This window comes from Simochromis diagramma, unplaced genomic scaffold (assembly GCF_900408965.1).
Source record: "Simochromis diagramma unplaced genomic scaffold, fSimDia1.1 OVJJ01000411.1, whole genome shotgun sequence".
In the NCBI taxonomy this organism is placed as follows: domain Eukaryota; kingdom Metazoa; phylum Chordata; class Actinopteri; order Cichliformes; family Cichlidae; genus Simochromis; species Simochromis diagramma.
Genome location: NW_024386735.1, coordinates 1 through 20,681, shown reverse-complemented (window position 1 = coordinate 20,681; position 20,681 = coordinate 1). Strand labels below are relative to the sequence as shown.

Sequence of the window (20,681 nt, the reverse complement as noted above, 5' to 3'; positions counted from 1 at the left end):
AATAATATAGCTTTTTTCTAATAGCTACTCCCTAGTTATGGGTCATTTTGCATGTTTGAATTTGTGCAAGTCAAATTAGAATAGAAATGTGGGTCATTACAACAAAAGATATTAGAAAATGCTACTATTTAGGTCTCATTATGTTGCAGCATTACTTTATTCTGACCCACTGCCTGTATTAACCGCACTTGGATAAAGCCAGATCAGCCAAATGCAGATGAAAGCTCTCATATATCATATTGCTTGAAGCACAAGCTGGTTGGATTTTCATCATACTGATGCATATTAGCATAAAGATAAAGCTGTGATGTCCTTCTGCTGCATTACTCAAAACAAAACTCGTGGAAGATTAGATGAACAAGCGTGCCTGAAACAGGGCTGTGAGTAAGTCAATAGCCTATTTCCTTTTCTATCCGTCTCAAAATGAGTCAGACTTGCACCATATTGAAGATGTGCGAGCTCTGAAGTTATTGCAGTCCAAAAAAGTTTGCACTGAAGATTTTGGTGCAGCAAACTCTTTGCAACCAGTTTTGTCCAAGGCGCATCAGCCAGCAACCTCCTGCGGTTACTTGCAGCCGTTTGGGTAATACATATTATTTATTTGGGACTATTTGTCAGATGGTCACTGATTGGGCTGTAGACCTGTGTAACTCTGGTGTTATAGGGTTCATCTTAGGCCTAGCCAAAGCCACATTTTTTGCTGTATGTGCAATATGGGGTTGAGGCTTACATGTGGTGTTTTTTAGGGGGGAATGTCAGTCAGAAAAAGTATGCCATTAGGGAGGGGAAACCTAAAGAAATTGACTTGTTAGAAACAGCGTAAGATAATAAGGATTTTTAATAATAACGTAAAAGAAAATTTGGGTTCTAAATAAGGATAACAGAATGATTATGCTGAATAAAATTAATTTCAATCAGTGGCATTCTTTTAAAGTATTCTTTCAGGACCAAAGCAAATCGATCGCTCTACATTGCTATTCCTGAACATACATAGTATGGCTTAGTTGGGAATCACTGAACTATCACAGATTGCTGAAACCAACAAATACTTTAGCGTCTATGTACCATATGTGTGCACTGATTTCTTTAAAAACGTAAGTGCATGCCATTCGTCCTTGGTGAACAGATGGAGAAAGTCCTGTAAAAAGCCTGCTAAGTCATGTTGCTTATAATTATTCATGTCTCATCTCCATCCTCATCAGATATCTAGAGCACTGAAAACAAACACAAGCTGACAAATTGATCAGCTCTCCAACCATCCAGACCAAACACAGGCAAAATAGGAATAATTTGGCTTTCTCTAACCCCTTGTGAAGCCCCGTGGAGGCTGTTATATTTAATATTCCTGCTGCCTTTTCTCTTCAATTAAATTTAGCTTTATTAATCCCAAAGGAGGCAATTCATTCACACACCGAAAGGTCTATAAGGTGGAGTTCAATGCTGTTAGGCACACATTTTTTGATGAAAACCATTAAGCCTAAACTCTCTTACAGCAGTAATTCAGCTCTGCTTTATGTACAATTTATTGTGCGCCTGTTCACAATAATGGTATGTATGCTTTAAGTTCTTGTAATGACCAAGCTTTGAAGTGCACAAACTGCGTATTTCACTTCCACGTTGTGCATTTCTCTGTCTCTGCAGGAAGCTACCGCTGAAGGAAGAAAATGGAAGAGAGGTTCTCAAGCCGGATACGATTGAAATCAAAGTGCACAGTGACAACAGCATCCACACAAAGCCCGACGACAGCAAAGCGTAAAAGGGTCGGTCCTCCCGCCACCAAAAGAACATTCGGATCACAAGACCAAAACCCAGAGAAACTACAACACTGGAAAATAGTGGAGTAAAATACCATATCTGTTTATAGCAATGCCCCAGAGAAAGGCATGTGTAAATACAAAAAATAATAGAGAGAAAATAGAAAGGAAGAAAGTGTCAACCTTTTAGACACCCTGAGTGATTAATGTATCATGTTCTTACAAACATGGCATCAGTGGAAAGCTCTTGTTGATCAATGATTGTATATTATTTTCTGCCTTAAGTATTATTTCTCAGATTCTGGGTTTTTTTTTGTTTGTTTGTTTATTTGTCTGTTTTGCACCCCACATGGGATTTTCATGCAGTTGAAAGGTGTTTCTAGCACTCTCCTCTTTGATGTCTCTCAAAAAAGACAATCACAAGCGGAGGCATAAACTGGTACGCTGGTGTGCCCCAAATATCTCAATGCTAATGCTTTTTTTTTGTCTTTGTAAGAGCAATGCATGGGCTGACCTTCACTGCAGGATGTCACAGTGATTTAAGCCTGTTTCCATGCCTGAGTGTTACTCTACAACATCCTTTTTATGCCTGTGATAGCCAAGCTAGGTGCCTAGCTTACAAAGACAAATTCTCAGTCATTGTACTTTAAGCTAGCAGGCTTCGCTAGCACACAGTAAAGAAGTCCTTAAAAGCTCTGACGCTTTATTGTCTAAAGAAAACTCTTATGTGATGCATTGGTTCTTGGTTGCATTTCTACCTGAAACAATATTAATTTTTTCCAGAAGACTTTAGGCCTAATATTTGGTTTGGTTTGATTTCAGAAGGGCTTTTGCGACTCTTTATAAGTACTCAACAGTATCCAAAAATCACAAGAAGGAAGAGTGTGTTGCAGTCTATGAAGTATACAGTACAAAAACCACACATGTGCATTGATGTCACTGTTAGCAAAGCCTTTTAAATTGACGCTGAATATTGTTGGCGCTCTTCAGGCGTCTCACTCTCTAACAATGTGCGCATAAGAATGTTTTATTCATCAGCTGCATACACCGTAATGTGTCGTATATTGTTGCCAGAGGTTAGCCGCACTGCAAGTCAATTTACGCTTTGGTATACAATGAGTAATGAAAAAATTATGTTAATGTGTTGAAAGGCGTCCCCGTGAGTGCCCTGACCAGTAATCTTTGCTATCTGTAAAAGCAGAAGTAGCAGCAAGGTACCACTCAAGGCATGGGAACAAAAGAGAAAAGGTATGCTCGAGAGAAATAAATCAACATTTACGTCATGTCTGTTTTAAATGATAAACTTTGGTTTCTTTGATTATTCTTGCCTCAGATTGGCCTCTGATGCAGTTTTTCTTTCTTTGGTCTGGTCACTATTCTCTCTGATGTTGTCACGTGTTGTACATAGATGAAAAAAAAGAGTATTTTACAAAGCTTTTATGTAAATATACCCTAAAGGATGTGTCCTTTTTTCCAAATGCAAAAGGCTTGGCTTTTTCTTTTCTTTTTTTTGTGAACACTCCTTGGATGAAAAGCTGTTGGCTGTTTTTTTTTTTTTTTCTTTTCTTCTTCTTTTTTTTTTTCCTTCTGTTGTGTTTTGGTCCAAAGTTCAGTGATGGTGTAATATTGTTTTTTCCTAGTCATTTGCTTTCCCTTAAGAAAAACCCATGTCCTGAGGCTATTTCACAGCATTTCAATGGAGGCAGTAATTACGGCATTAGTGTGCCTTCTCTTTTTTTTTTTCTTTTTTTTTTAAACCCCCCCCCCCCTCCCTCTTGTGGCCCAAAGTCGCTGTAGCAGTGTAGACCAACAAATGAACTTTTGATCACAGCTTAGCTGCTTTGTGCCACAGAATGTGTCATAAGATTGAATTGTATTGTGATGCTGTGGTTTCTGGGAAACGTAGTCATAGGATTGTGGGTTCTAATCACCGACACTGGACAGGAACGGACGTGTGCAACTACCTAGTACAACTAGATGTCAGGTCGAGGCTGTTGAGTGGTTTGATGGCATCACATGAATCATTACATGACTGTGTGTGTGCGCATGTATGTGTGCATACATCCATGGGTGACTACACTCGTCTACATGAATCAGGTTGCATGTATGTCCGCTGAATGTATCTGCACGTACTGTAAGTTAATCCGTTTGTATGTTTGCGAGGATGTGTTCCCATTTTTACTGTTTTTTTTTTTTTTTCAATTTTCCACAATAAGAGTCTCCAGATTCCAAACCTTACACTACATTAAAGAGTTAAGTGCTATTCTGGCATTTATTATATTTATTTTTTAATGTTGTTACCTATTTATAATAAAGTGCGAGTACACTTTCCATCTCCATGGTGCACCAATGTGGCAAACGAAGGTGATGATGCGAAGGTGATGATGACCACATGCCAAGTGTGAATGTCAGAGTGCTCTAAGTGCACGGAGTGTTTCCTTTTTAAAACATTTTTTTAAACTGTGGTGCGAGTTGGTGAGAGCTCTCACGCCAAGTTCCGGGGTGTGCTCTGATAGTTAAAACCTGATTATGTAGCTCTCGACAGTGATTAATTCCCTAGGCTGCAGCACTCCTTCCATGTGTCTGCCAGCCCCCCTCCTGTCCTCCCCACCCGCCCCCCTCTCCGCTACTGTTCCCTGCCTCTCAGACTCCACTGGTTTTTATCTCAGACTTACGTAGTGCTGGCTTTGTTTTCTCACAGCGAGCCCTTGTACCTGCATATCTCTAAAGGATGGTCCTGCCATGGAGTGGTTCCGCTGCCTGTTACGATCACTGTAAATATGGGAGCACAGTGCCTGGGGGCTATACGATTTGTACATGTTCTTTTGTATTTGAATATAAGTCTAAACCCCCCTGTCCTTCTTCTCCTCTGGTCCCTCCTCTCCTCCCCTCTCTCGTCCTCCTTTCCTCTCTGTCTCCTCCATCATCCATCGGCCCTTTTTTCTGTAAAAGGGGGGTTAAAAAAACAGGTGTGTTTGAGCTCAGTGTACAGTATGTGTCCTCTTTGTCCCCATGCTCCCCGTGTCCTTTGGACTGTCCCCGCTGAGTGTGCTTTGTGCAGGAGGTGGGAACTATTGATGTCTCTCTGTACGTACCTGTGGAACACTTGTGACTCCTATCATTGGCCGCTGTAAATAAACATGTCCTGGTAGAAGACAGCGAGACGTTGTCGTTCCTGATCTCACTTTTTTCTTTCTACCGACTTTCCATCTTATATGTGGGTGTCCAAAAAAGCTTTAAAAGCAAACATTTTTATTTATACAGTAGTTTATCCCTTTAGCCCACAAAGCCACAGGTAAGTTTAGCATAATGAAAAGGTCATTTTTCAAAACTAGCACCTCCAAGGCTTAAATGAAAAGTTGTAGGCCAGCCTTTGTGAAAATCATTTTAAACCAGTTTCAAATGTTAACATTATGATACGTTAGCATATACACTCACTGGTCACTGTATTAGGTACACCTGTTCAACTGCTTGTTAATACAAATATCTAATCAGCCAATCACATGGCAGCAGATCGGTGCATTTAGGCATGTAAACAAGGTACAGATGATCTGCTGAAGTTAAAACAAAGCATCAAAATGGGAAAGAAAGGTGATTTAAGTGACTTTAATCTTGACACAGTTGTTTTTGCCAGACAGCTGTGAGTGTTTCTGAGTGTCTCAAAAAATGCTGATCCACTGGCGCAACCATCTCTAGTGTTTACAAAGAAGGCTTTGATAATGAAATTACCCAGTAAGCAGCAGTTCTCTCCTGACAAAGATGTCTTGTTAATGTTCACACTGGCTCATCATAACTCAACAAAAGAAGATTGGAAAACGTTGCCTCATCTGATGAGTCTCAGTTTCTGCTGTTACATTTGGTCTGGTGAGCATTTGGCATAAACAAGGCAAGGCAAGGCAAGTTTATTTGTATAGCACAATTCAACAACAAGGTGATTCAAAGTGCTTTACAGAGACATTAGAAACAAAAACAAATAAAAAGCATGATTTAAAATTGATTAAAACAAGCAAACAAACTAACTAACTAATTAACAAACAAACAAAACAGTATATAAAATCAAAACAGATAAAATCAGAACAGTAGATAAAATCAGTAGCTAAATGTAAGTTTTGAAATTTAAGCTTAAGTGCGGATTTGGTGCTTTATTCAAATGCAGCTGAGAACAGGTGAGTCTTCAACCTGGATTTAAATAAACTGAGTGTTTCAGCTGATCTGAGGATTTCTGGGAGTTTGTTCCAGATATAAGGAGCATAAAAGCTGAATGCAGCTTCTCCGTGTCTGGTTCTGACTCTGGGAACTGATAAAAGACCGGATCCAGATGACCTGAGGGATCTGGAAGGTTCATACTGGGTCAGTATGATGTATTTTGGTCCTAAACCATTCAGAGCTTTATAGACCAGCATCAGAACTTTAAAGTCTATCCTCTGACGCACAGGCAGCCAGTGTTGGACTGATGCCAGTGTTTAGGCATGTAAACAAGGTACAGATGATCTGCTGAAGTTAAAACAAAGCATCAAAATGGGAAAGAAAGGTGATTTAAGTGACTTTAATCTTGACACAGTTGTTTTTGCCAGACAGCTGTGAGTGTTTCTGAGTGTCTCAAAAAATGCTGATCCACTGGCGCAACCATCTCTAGTGTTTACAAAGAAGGCTTTGATAATGAAATTACCCAGTAAGCAGCAGTTCTCTCCTGACAAAGATGTCTTGTTAATGTTCACACTGGCTCATCATAACTCAACAAAAGAAGATTGGAAAACGTTGCCTCATCTGATGAGTCTCAGTTTCTGCTGTTACATTTGGTCTGGTGAGCATTTGGCATAAACAAGGCAAGGCAAGGCAAGTTTATTTGTATAGCACAATTCAACAACAACAGAGCTGGACTGATGTGGTGCACTTTTTTGGTCTTAGTGAGGACTCGAGCAGCAGAGTTCTGAATGAGCTGTAGTTGTCTGACTGATTTTTTAGGTAGACCTGTAAAGATGCTGTTACAGTAATCAAGCCTACTAAAGATGAATGCATGGACTAGTTTTTCCAGGTCCTGTTGAGACATCGGATCTTTTATCCTTGAAATATTCTTGAGGTGATAGTAAGCTGATTTTGTTATTGTCTTAATGTGTTTTTCTAAGTTTAGGTCTGCATCCATCACTACACCCAAATTTCTCGCCTGGTTTGTGGTTTTTAGATGTATAGATTGAAGTTCTCTGGTGACCTGTAATCGTTTTTCTTTGGCGCTGAAGACTATTACCTCAGTTTTGTTGTTGTTTAGCTGGGGAAAATTGCGGCACAACCAGTCATTAATTTCCTCAATGCATTTACCAAGAGCCTGTACAGGGCCTGGGGCTCCTGGTGACATTGTGATATATATTTGTTAGGGGTGCAACGATACACAAAATTCACGGTTCGGTTCGGTTCGATACTTTGGTGTCACGGTTCGATATTTTTTCGATACAAAAAAAATGTTCATGCCTTTTTAATTTGTCATTTATTAAAATTATAAATATATATTTTAACTCAAAAGTACAGTTTTTAAATTTAACCCTAACCCTTGTGCATGTTTTTTATTTTGACAGCGAATGCGCACCTGCGGACCACTTATGTGCAGCCCTGGTTATTTAGCTCGTCATATTGCAGCCACAGAAATTATTTTGTCCATGAAACCATAAAGCTGCACTTTCTTTTTGCCTTATAGTCTGATTTGTCATAACTTCTCCGTTTTGTGGTAAGCTTTTCTTTGGCTGTCACTTCTTCACCCTGACCTGTCTTATTTGGCTCAGCAGAACTAAAATATATATCCTGCTGCTTTTACACACGCACTCACATAAGCTCAGCGATTCTCTGCGTGATCAACCTCTCACATGTTTAAGCTGCGGGAGATTTCACTTGTCATGTTTGCATAGTAAGCTAACGATTAATAAGACGATGTCAGAGGAATTGGTGCACAAATTATCATCACTCACAGATCAGTGCTGTCGCTCTCTATACACAGTTCGCACGATTGCAAAGTGAAAGCAAAAAAACAAGCGCAAATTCAAACGCGATTGCAATATGTCACATATTGACAGTGGCTCACCAATGCCAATGACATAATTACCCAGCTACATTTCTGAAAGAATGCAAAACCATTGACATATATTTTTCCTTCCTACAATAGCCCGACGGGCAGGGCAGAGATAGATTTTGGTAGCCCGACTGAAAAAATCGCTAGCTCCAGGACGTCGGGCTAGCGATATTGCAAGCCCTGTATCTGATTGAGGAATCACTCATCTTTGGAAAAGAGAGTTTATTACAGAGAAATGTCTCTTTCCAAAATAAAAGCTATACTATCCGCTTCTTCTGGGCTATATTCTCAGCAGCATAAGGAGAATCATGTGCTAACAGCTGTCTAAATGACTCGGCTAAAGTTAGTAGCATGCTTGTTGTTTTTGTCTTTGCACTAGGATGATGTCGGCGTAAATGTGCAGTCATATTCGTTGTGTTCCCACTAGTGCTTTCAGGTTGATCTCGTTGAAATGACCTTAACGCCACAACACGGCAAATCTCCGTTAACGAGCTACCGCCGATCGCTCCGTGCATGGGGCTAGACGGCCAACACGTTAATGAGCTAACTGCGCTAACACACTAGTTCCCACCCATGTAATTGAGCATTGCATGGCACATCCAACATACTGTTTTACTTTAGTCCATGACTCGCTTACCTTCAGGGTCATACGTCACATGAAAACCAAAATAATTCCAAACGCCAGATCTGAATGTTGCAAGGAGAGCTTAACTTCTGTCTTGCTAGCTTGCACTGCGCTCTTCCTTCTGGCTATGCTGTCTGTGTTGAGCGCTCAGTGGATCTGCGCTCGACAGTGCAGCCTAGGCGGAGTAGTCGAACGCAGATTCACTGAGCGCTCAACACAGACAGCATCGTCAGAAGGAAAGTTGATAAAATAAATTACAAATGTTGTATTGTTCGATACATATGCGTACCGAACCGAAAGCACTGTATCGAACGGTTCAATATCGATACGAATATCGTTGCACCCCTAATATTTGTGTGTCATCTGCATAGCTATGGTAGTTTATTTTGTTGTTCTTTATAATCTGTGCCAGTGGGAGCATGTAAATGTTAAACAGAAGGGGTCCCAAGATGGAACCTTGGGGAACTCCACATGTGATACTTGTCTGCTCAGATGTGAAGTTACCTATTGATACAAAGTATTTCCTGTTTTCTAAGTATGTTTTGAACCAGTTTAGTACAGTTCCTGAAAGACCTGCCCAGTTTTCCAGTCGTTTGAGTAATATGTTGTGGTCAACTGTATCAAATGCTGCACTGAGATCCAGTAAAACTAAGACTGACATTTTTCCACTGTCTGTATTCAGACATATGTCATTAAACACTTTGGTCAGAGCGGTTTCAGTGCTGTGGTTCTGTCTAAAACCTGACTGGAAGGCATCATAGCAGTTATTCTGTTTTAAGAAGTAATTGAGCTGTTGAGAAACTGCTTTTTCAATGATCTTACTTAAAAATGGGAGATTTGAGATCGGCCTGTAGTTGTTCATTTGTGTCTTGTCAAGATTGTCCTTTTTCAGTATAGGTTTTATTACAGCAGTTTTTAGTGATTCTGGAAACACACCTGATATTAAAGAAAAGTTGACGATCTGTAACGGGTCTGATTCTAAAGTCTTTGAGACCTTTTTGAAAAAACTTGTTGGCAGGACATCTAAACAGCAAGAGGAGGAGTTCAGTTGACCTAAGATGTCCTCCAGGTCTTTGTTGTTAATAGGGTGAAACTGTTTCATGGTGTTTAAACAGTTTTTCGGTGGACACAGTACATATTCTGGATCTGCTGTTGAAGTACCAATTGCTTGTCTAATCTTTTGGATTTTTTCTGTGAAGAATTTGGCAAAGTCATTGCAGGCCATGGTTGAATGAAGTTCAGCTGCCACTGACACAGGAGGGTTTGTTAGCCTGTCAACTGTAGAAAATAAGACCCGAGCATTATGGCTGTTTTTAGTGATGATGTCAGAGAAGTAGGACCTCCTTGCGCTCCTCAGTTGTAAATTATAATTGTGAAGTTTCTCTTTATAGATGTCATAATGAACCTAGAGGTTTGTTTTTCTCCATCCGCGCTTAGCTTTCCTACACTCTCTTTTTTCATTTTTCGCTAGTGTGGAGTTTCTCCATGGAGACTTTTTCCTTCCAGAGATAACCTTCACCTTAATGGGAGCAATTGTATCCATTACATTTAACATTTTAGCATTGAAGCTATTGACGAGCTCATTGACTGAACCTCTGGACAGGTCAGGTGTTAATGGGAAGACCTGGTTAAAGATCACACTACTGTCTTCAGTTATACACCGTTTTGTGATCACTGTTGTTGATATATTTGTGTGGGCTGAGATTTTACTTTCAAAGAAAACACAGTAATGATCAGACAGGCCCACATCAGACACAGTAACCTTTGAAATGCTCAGGCCCTTGGAGATCAGTAGGTCAAGAGTGTGTCCTCTATTATGTGTGGCCTCTGTTATATGCTGAGTCAGCCCAAAGTTGCCCAGAGTGTTACTCAGGTCTTTAGTCCCTTTGTCCTGAGGATTGTCCACATGGATGTTAAAATCCCCAACAATAATTACACAGTCGAAATCAACACAGATCACAGACAGCAGTTCACTGAGGTCATTAAAAAAAGTCTGTGCAGTATTTGGGAGGCCTGTAAACATTAAGAAACACAACTTAACAACATGAAAGCATGAATCCATCCTGCCTTGTATCAGTAGTTGAGGTTGTTGTTGGTGGTGTAACAGTGTGTGGTATATTTTTTGCATACTTTACCGTGTTAGTACCAACTGGTCATTGTTTAAATGCTAAAGACTGAGTATTGTTGCTGACAATGTCCATCCCTTTATGACCATAGTGTACCCATCTTCTGATGGCTGCTTCCAGCAGGATACCAGACCATGTCAACAAGCTCAGATCATTTCAGACTGGTTTTATGAACATGACATTGAAGTCACTGCACTCTTTGAGACGTGGTCCACCTGGCTTTCTGCTCAGAGCTGGTAGATAGAGAGGGGGACCTACTTGCAATTTGTATGGTACAATTTTTGGCTGTATTAAATTAAAAAGTGATTTATCTCGATATTCCAAACCCTTTGTGTGAATTAGACCTGAGTCCAAGCAGTAAAGAGAGCCTGCAAAAATTAAAAAAGAAAATGTAATGAACAATGAAAAACATAAACCCATCATTAGTTGAAGCATTAATCTAAATTTGGTTGTAAATCTTGGTTGCAGTTTCTCACATTTTTAGCTTGCACAGGTTCTTAATGAGGTAATGTAACACTGACCACCATGCAGTCAAAGGACACTGATAGTGGGCGAACATTTCTTTATAATCCTCTCCAGCGTAATGGGTTACACTTTAGTCTGGTCCAGTTGTGATAAAAGTAGACTGCTCCACAAAGACACAACTTTAATAGCTTTTAATTTTTTCCCTGCATTCTAGTCGACAGAACTCTTCTTTTTTTCCTTTTTCCTTTTTTTCAGAGATGCTATTCTCATCAAGGTCATTCCTAAACCTTCATTACACCCGCTTTAAAGGCAGCAACTGTGTTGCATCCAAATCTGGCCTCCCTTCGAACGAAACAGAAGAAGTGCTTTAATGATAAAAACCAGAGCGACTGAGGAGCTTTGCTCAAAGGAGGAATTAAAACAATTCTGAATAGCACGGAGGAGCCACAGTGTTCCTTAACAAAGCTGCCCCCTCTTCAGCGCTCATTTGAAGTCAGCAGATAACGTTTCTCAGACGTCTCCCTCCTACAAGAGGGAGGGAGGGAAGCAGCGGGCTGCCTGTTGGATCCTGGCTGCAAGGGTCTCTGTTAACAAGGGGAACAAACTTCAACTTCATCTCCCACAGGGGCTCAAAGGAAGTCTGCACATCAAACACTGAGCCTCATTTGGATGAGGAGATGCAGAGAGGAGCGATATTGGCCGCTCACAGGGGGGGAGAAGAGGGGTGCAGAGGAGGAGGGTGGGAACGAGCTGAACAATCACAAGAGAAAAGAAGACACTTTCCTTCCTTTCGTCACATGGTGGACTGGCTGGCAGTCTTCTGCAGGTTCTTTTTATTTTTGCTAGACAGGAAGTTTGGCAAACAACAGAAGGGATGGACCACTCACAAACACACACATGAGCACACTGTGTTTAAAGGACATTCAACACAGCAGGGAAGTCAGGCAAAATGTGAAAAGATAGCAGAGTAAGCCTTCAGGTAATATTTCTCCCTCTAATCTTTCCGTTTGCAGAGAGTCCCACGACACTGTGCGCAGACAGCACCTTAATCCCAACTATGAGAGAAGTTAGAGAAGTGGAAGAAATCTCCATGCCATTGTTCAAGTTTTCTCTCTCAGACACTCACAAGCACACATGCACTTAAACGCCTCCTCTCACATGCTTGCACAGAGAATTCCATCATGAGGCGTGCTCACAGGCTAATTTTTGAAACTTCCCCAAATTCTTAGCCGCATGGGCAAATCCAGCAGAGAGATTCTTGGCAGGTACAACCCTCCGCTTCCTTAATCTGCTTTATTTCAGACTCTCCCCGCAGAGGTCCATCTCTCCTGATTTGTCAGGAGAGGAGATGGGAAGAGAACGGTATGTCTGTGAGTATACTGGAGGTGTACTAATTGTCATTCAAGAGTTATGATACAATAAATCTGCAACGGCACTTTCCTCAAAGAGAAAAAGTAAAACACGAGAGTTCGAAAGTTGAAACTTTGTAGAACTTGCGACTAGGTGGAGCGGTGATATAAGGTTTCCTTAAGGAGGGATCATAATGAGATTTCGTCCACTGTTTGACATCTTTCTAAGCCAGATGTTTACCCTCAGTCAGGTGACGTTTTCTTTCATGTTTACTTTGATAGAATGGAAAAGCCCAAAATTAACTTTTGAACATGAATTTAGCGGCAAACAACACTGTTATTTAAAGATATAGTGGCTTCCTCAGGAGAATCACAGTCCCTCTCTTTAAAACTCTTCATCCTACTTTTAGTCTATTGAGAGCCAAGACTAAAAACATGTAACTAAAAGTAAGCAGAAGTATGGAATATTAGGTATATTTATTAGTGCTGCCAGCGTTAATCTTGTTAAAATGGCGTTAATGCCATAACCGCATAACGAGACTAACGCTGACAGCACTAATATTTATGTTGTATACCTGTTTGTTTGTTTAACTGAGTATGTGCGGTTGTTGTTTCACTTTGCTCCTGTGCTTTCTGTTTGGCTTCTCTGCTGTGTTGACCAGACAGATGACGAAACAGAGCGCAGGAGTGCTGCAAAAACAAAAGTCGTGACTGGGCTCAATATCAGTTATCTCTGCAGTTGTCTTGCATAGCAAGGCAAACTAAGAGCAGTGATTGTGTCTCGACTGGTATATTTATAGATTTTGTAAGGAGGAGCTGTGGTTCACAGACCCATTTCACTTTAAAATAATTGTGCACCAGTGGTTCCAAATTTACTATTCACTAGCCAACTACTGCATTTAAACCAAACATGGGATAATCCTCTCACATGCATTTTATTTGTATTATTTTATTTTTTATGTCAGTGAACCTAAATTTGCAACTAAAGCATTTGAATAAAAATATATATTTAATGTCAGATGCATAAAGTTTTTGTTGATCACCAAAATGAGACGGTGTTGAGGAAAACAAAGAACACTGAAAAATCATGTTCGGCAACACAAATCAATAGATTAAAGGTCATAACTATGGATCCTGTGGGTCTTGTGGGTTGTTAACCCTAATGCAATAAGCAGGACTGTATTCTTTAGCCTTTATTTATTATAAATTTAGAGAAATGCTTATTCTATTAGAATAATGAAGTCATTATATCAGTCTGGGACTGATGTTTACTCACTCAAACCATAATGTAAATTGACTGCAATGATATATGTTTATCTCTTGTCCAATTCTTATTTATCCCTCATTTTTATTTACATATCTGTAAGTTAACATTCTTATGACTGTCTGTTTTTTTTTATCTTATATTTATTCCAGTTGCACACATTAGGATTGTGTGTATGCAACGTACATAGTGCAGTATTAACAATGAAATTCATTGTTCTTGTTTGAAAGAATTGACTTCCCTCTTCCACTTAAAATCCTGAGCAGAAGAGAAATTATCTCTACTAAAGAAAAAAAGCTTTCTGTACAAACTGGTATTGGTGCAAAAAAAACCCCCCAATAAATACACTTAGCCATGAATTTTACAGAATATAACTTGAAGATGAATATTGTTTTGACAGTTCGTAGGTTTAAAAACTGACTGGTAGCTGGAGCACGTGGTAAAGTAAAAGCGTACCATGAAGGATGGATACAAATATTTAATGCTGGGAGCAAAGCAAGCACCTTGAGAATTGCATGGAGGGTTGAAAAGGTGAGAAAACTTGGAGGCACCCCATGTTTTGGTGCAAAGAAGATGTGTTTGACTTTTCAGCAGATTCGTGTATCTGCGACTGAGGTTTCTCTGTAATTCCTTCATAAGCACTTCTACCAGTCATTTCAGCAAAGAAGCTTCACTTAGCATTTCTATGGAAGCCATTACATGCCTATACCGTCATTGACTTGAAGAGGGGGGGAACAGAGATGAATATGCCATAACACGACTGCTTTCATTCACACCTGTCAGACTCAATATAACCTTATTAAATGGCGCAAAGGGGAGCAGGTAGGCAGTGAATTCTCAGCGCTTTCAAGAACTTGCTGATTTATGCTTTATAAATTCAAGATGAGGTCACATCACCTGCTGAAGCTTTTAAAATCAGCTTTCAGGGGGAAACAGTGCACTCAAAAAAAGATGGAGTGGAATTGGGAACATAAATTGCAGTGGGAGAAAATGAAGCGGCCTAAACTCTATTTTTCTTATTAAAAGCAACTAAACATCAGGCAATAAAGTAGCCCTCATGTTGTCTCTTTCTTTGTCCCGACAAGCCAGCTCTGGGGGGAACCGAGACACAATCCAGATGACAAATGAGAGCTTTATGGCTGTTCGCATCGCGGACTCAATGTTCAAGGGCACACCAGGAGGATTTTCCAAGGGAATAGGCCTAAATTACTTCAGGTTGTAACTTTTTCAAACTGATGCAGCGCCTTAAAAAAGAGAAACACCGCGGTGCGTTGAGCTCAGGTGAGAAAGGCGTTTTGATATTCGGAGCAGACACAGATTAATGCATTAGGACGGAAATCGTGAAGAAGTCACGTATCCTGGTCACTTTATCTCTCTGTGCTGTGATGCGGGGCTCTTTCATTATAAAGCTTGGCGCTACTGTACAGGAAGCATAATTGAGTCTGTGCATATATATCCAAGTGGTGAGAAAAGGCTTTTAGAGCCAGATGACAGAAAGCTTTCCTCACACAATAAAAAACTTCCAGAGAAACACTTGAGTTTCTTTGCTTGGATGAAGGAAGACATGGGGGGATTATATGCCAGAATCTTATTAGTAAGCGTTTATGTTTCCTAATGTTGTAAAGGATCCATTAAATCTATCTTTAGGCATAGGTCTTATAAGCAATATCTTTAGAGAATATTTTACTACCAGTTAAGATACCTGAACTCATCCACTTAAGGCAACAACTCATCCCTAGCTCAGATTGGACAATTCAGAGTTTACCAGCTAAGAAGCTTGACTACAAACTTGAAGGTGTTAATTCTCCACCCAATCTTTTCTCACTTGACTATGTTCCACCTCAGTTTCAGTACATAACGGATTTGTAAATGAATAAGATTACAGATTCGCATGGTGGAAATGAGCTTTATCCCATTGTATCTAGGCTCACCGTCAGAGATGGGATGAGGAGGTAAGGTTTTTGGGAGGGATGCGGAGCAGAGCTGTTTTGAGGTGGTTCAGGGATACGATTAAAATGCCTCCCAGGCGAGGTGTTTCGGGCATGTCTAACTGGGCGGGGACCTGGGGCAGACGAACGCAATCTGGAGAAATTATGTTTCTCAGTTACCTCACAATCCCCCTGAAAGCGCTCGAGGCAGTAACTGGGGGGAGGGAGCATCTGGGCATCTCTGCTTTAGACTTCGATCCCAAAAAACCAGACCCAGATTCGTAGTAGAAAGCGGAAGGATGAATTTTAGGAATCTCCTCCTTTCTAAAATGAAAATACAATACGCAATAGTGAAAAACAGCTGCCGCTTGTGGAGTTTAAAGAAAATATTCACCCTTGGATAATCTTACACAATTAGGCATCATCATCAATTAGTGATGCTCTGTGCAGTATTTTACAATAAAATGTTGTAATTGCTTTCATTTGCAGAAGCAGCTGGGCTGGTAAAACAGTGATATGGCTTTTATCTACATTTGGCCATGGCATAAATGTGAGTAATAGAACAACAGCACCAAGCATGAAATTGACAGAAGGGCATAATAGCTGCTCTAAAAATAACAGCGACTAATAACAACCACATCAACTACTGTATTTTTACACGGGATAATTATCTGATTTTACTATAAAAGATACAGCGTCAACTGTTTTTATCAAAAATTGCATTGGAGACTGAGCAATCCTGCTTTATTTCTATCAGGCCTTGTCACTCAGTAGCTAACATTATGCTAACTGTCAACAAAAGAGCAATTAGCTAATAGCAGTGCTGAAGCATTAAGTTTTCCTCTTTTCAGACGGCTATAAAAACAGAAACTTACCAAGAAACTTTTAAAATTTGAAAGTCAGTAAAGTCTGCACTGCACTAAATTCCTCGAGTCCTTTCAGAGTTGTTTAAGAGTGCATTAACCACAAAGCTTGATTAAAGACAGCTAATGTCAGCTAATCATGGTAATTCGTTGCTTTTGGGATTAATGAGCTCACACACGGCTCTCCAGTGAAACATGTATCATCTAGAAAAAGTGCCTTGATTTGAGCTTGCTGACGTGTAGTTTTTTGAGATAATCCCATGTGCTCAAAGTTAATAAATGTGAAGATATTTTTTTAATCTACTATAGATTTTTCCCAGGGAAAAAGTGCTTCCAATGCCAAACAAGATTCAGTCCTAACTGAGACCCAGAGGAGCTTTCAATTAACCACACCATTCTTCACTGAAAGACCTGAGGTATGACTCACCACACGCTGTAGTACAAAGTGGCATACATCAGCTGGCCTCCTCTGTGGCAAAGGGAGGGGTGCTGATCACATATTATCACACATATCACAGATAATTATTCTTTTTTTTTTTAACCTTTATGAAATTTCTGTATATTTCATTAGTTCATAATCACTGGGAGTCCTTTTTTTGAAGCTACTACCCTGGCCTCAGAGATGATGATGTCAATCACTGGGAAATTTATTATAGATGAAGATGAACCACTAATGACTTCAGTGATTTCCCAATTTTTCATCTTGCATCAACATCAGTGTGACATTTGTGCTTTAGAGAATACGTCATCACAGCTAGATTATCATGACATTTTCTTGAACAAACACTGAGGATATATGTCTTTTAATAATTTTAGTAGATAATGACTTACATTATCATCATGTTATATGTTTAATTTCTCCAATATTTTGGTTTATGAACTGAAAAATGATGTCAGTGTCTGCTTTAAACTTTGTGTTTAATTTAAACAGCAACAACCAGGGGCCCTTTCTTCGTACCTGTCACGGTTCTGGGTCCGTTGGACCCAGTATTTTGAGTTTATTGTGTTTTGATTTAAGTTTGCATCAGGGATTGTGTTCTTGTTCTCTTGTCGTGTTATGGTAATGTTTATGATGATGATTATGATGTTTATTATTAGAGTTCCATGTTTCTGTTTATCTGGGTTTAAGATGCGGGTTTAGTTTCATATGTTATTTCCTGTCTGTCTCTTGATGTCGAGCCTGCGTGTGATGTTTTATTGTGAAGGTCTGCGTCTCATGTGAGTGTGTCCAGTTTTACCTCTGTCTCGTCTTACTGATTGTTCCCAGCTGTGTCCACCACCTGTGTGTAATTCCCGTATTTCTCTGTGTGTATTTAAGTCGTGTCCTCCGTCATTGTAGTTGCTGGTCCGTCTGTGTATTCCACCCTGTCTCACCCGTGTGTTCTCCCTGCTGTCCGCCGTTAGTCTCTTCTAGTCGTTCTCGTTAAGGTTTGTGCTCTGTAGTTTAGTTGATCCCAGTATAGTTTAGTTCTAGCTCCATTTGCCGTTTGTATTTACTTTCACGTTCAATAAACCACCTTTACACCTTCACGACTGCCTGCACTTGGATCCTCCTTCATTTCCTCCACACGGCTCACCTCACTCGCCGTGACAGTACGGACCAGCCAGATATGGATCCAGCGGCATTCACCCCACCCACGGAGCTTCGGGACCTCATCACGAACTCCGCCTCAAACATAATCAACCTGTGGCTAGAGCATGAGGGGGAGGCATTCCTCCACGTTCTGGAAGCCAGACTGCAACAGCTGCTCACGGATTATCCCTGGCTATTGGACTCGCTACACCCACTCGTGCAAGACTTCATCCTTCACGAACTTCACCTATACCCACCAGCCGCTACCGCTTCCCAACCCAGCCGGACGCCGGAGGTTTTGCCCGGCCCGCCGGAGGTTTTGCCCGGGAGGAAGCGACGATCGCGCCGTTGGCGCGTCGCCCCACAACCGGAGAGTAGGACTTCGGAACTGCCGGCTGTGGTGAGTGGAAGAGACGTTCCGTCTGTTTCACCAGTTCATATGACTGTTTATACCGGGGCTGTGTTTGTTGAGTCAGCTGCTCAGCCGGTAGCTCGGTTAGCTGCCCAGCAGTCGCTAACTCAGTCAGCCGCTCAATCATCACCTCCATTACAGTCACAGTCAGACCCAGTAGACACCATGTTACAGTCCATAGCCCAGTCAATAGCTCAGTTGGCAAGAGATTCATCAGCCTTATTATCGGTTCAGCCAGCCACTCCACCACCTGTTACTACTTCGCTACCTGTAGCTCAGTGGCCACCAGTTCAGCAGCCTGTCTACTCATTTACCCAGCCTTTATCCTCACAGCCTCATTACAAGCAGGGAACACACTCCACACAAACTGTAGCTGGTTCATTTAAGCTGGCCATCTCAGAGACAGTTGCTCCCTCTAGGGCCTCCCCAGAGGCTGGGTGCCAGTCACCAGTCGACTCTGGACCCCTAGAGGTCGAGATGCCAGCACCAGCAGCTTCATTAGAGGACTTTACTGAGCAGTCTCGGCCGTCATCCCCTGCTGAGAGCTCCAGTGAGTCCGCCCCTCTGCCCCTGTCCTCTGCTGGAGGACCAGAGGGACCCATTCAGCCGTCGATCCCAGCTGGAGGGCCTGAGGAGCCCAGCCAGCCTCAAGTCTCGTCTGCTGGGGGTTCTGGGGAACCCAGCCAGCCTCAAGCCTCGTCTGCTGGGGGTTCTGGAGAACCCAGCCAGCCCCACGCCTCGTCTGCTGGGGGTTCTCGAGAACCCAGCCAGCCCCACGCCACGTCTGCTGGAGGGCCCGAGGAGCCCGTCCAGCCCCACGCCACGTCTGCTGGAGGGCCCGAGGAGCCCGTCCAGCCTCAGGCCACGTCTGCTGGAGGGCCCGAGGAGCCCGTCCAGCCCTACGCCTCGTTAGCTGGGGGTTCGGGAGAGCCCAGCCAGCCTCATGTTTCGTCTGCTGGCGGTTCTGGAGAACCCAGCCAGCCTCATGCCACGTCTGCTGGAGGGCCCGAGGAGCCCGTCCAGCCTCATGCCACGTCTGCTGGAGGGCCCGAGGAGCCCGTCCAGCCTCAGGCCACGTCTGCTGGAGGGCCCGAGGAGCCCGCCCAGCACCACGCCTCGTTAGCTGAGGGTCCTGGAGGACCCAGCCAGCATATCCTCACATCTGCTGGCGGTCCGGGGAAGTTTGTTCAGCTACCATCTGCTGAATCATCCCCTGTGACTCCTACACCGTTGCCTGCATCCACATCACCGCCTGCAGCATTCACGCCACCGCCTACAGCATTCACATCATCACCATTCGCATCACCGCCTGCAGCGTCGCTGCCGTCAGGTTCCGCAGCCGTCCCGCTGCCATCAGGTTCCGCAGCCGTCCCGCTGCCGTCATTCACGCCTGGTCCGGCTTCCGTGTCTTCATCCACGCCTGGTCCGGCCTCCGTGTCTTCATCCACGCCTGGTCCGGCCTCCGTGTCTTCATCCACGCCTGGTCCGGCCTCCGTGTCTTCGGCCTCGCCTGGTCCGGCCTCCGTGTCTTCGGCCTCGTCTGGTCCGGCCTCCGCTTCAGCTTCGGCTCCGCCCACGCCGTCGCCTGGTCCAGCATCGTCTTCGTCTGGTCCAGCCTCCGCTTCAGCTTCAGCTTCGTCTGGTCCTGCCTCGCCTGGTCCTGCGGTTGCCACACCGCCGTCAGAGCCAGCTCGACCCGTTCCGCCTCGCCTCTGCTGGCCGTTTTCCGGGCCTATTAGGTGGCATCATGGCCTTCGGGGACGGCCTCCGGAAAGGGTTTGTCGCCGCCGCTGGCATCGCGGCCGCCCTCCGGACCTGCTCAGTGGCTGCCACTGCCTTCCAAGTGGTCGGCCTCCAGAACTGTTTGCCCGCCGTTGCCGTGTGCACGGTCGGCCTCCAGAACTGCATTCGCGCCGCCGTTGCCGTCCGCACGGTCGGCCCCCGGACCTGCTTCCTCGCCGCCATTGCTGCACGCACGGTCGGCCTCCGGAACTGTTTGCCCGTCGCCGCCGTTGCCGTGTGCACGGTCGGCCTCCAGGACTGTTTGCCTGTCGCCGCTGTTGCCGTGTGCACGGTCGGCCTCCAGAACTGTTTCGGCTCTTGTGTTGTCGACCCCCGGACTTTACTGTGGACTCGTGAATAGTCTTGTTTTGTGTTGGCCTGTTTTTGGTTTGTTCTGGTCTCTTGTGCTCCTTGCTTTTTGTCTGGTCTCTGTCCCTCCTTCCTGGACCCCCTCCGCCCGCCCTGGTCTGGTGCTCGGTTTT

The 20,681-nt window shown here is 42.9% G+C and overlaps 1 protein-coding gene across 3 annotated transcripts in view; it reads left to right on the top strand.

Annotated features, from left to right (window-relative positions):
- The window catches only part of LOC120734226 (neural cell adhesion molecule 2-like), a 442,177-nt gene extending 437,265 nt beyond the window's left edge, over positions 1 to 4,912 (top strand). For all 3 annotated transcript variants that reach the window (XM_040033012.1, XM_040032933.1, XM_040033095.1), the window contains one exon: positions 1,642 to 4,912. In XM_040033012.1, the coding sequence (XP_039888946.1) occupies positions 1,642 to 1,756 (115 nt within the window). In that variant the 3' untranslated portion in view covers positions 1,757 to 4,912. The remainder of the gene's footprint in view (positions 1 to 1,641) is intronic.
- Positions 4,913 to 20,681: the final 15,769 nt, after the last annotated feature.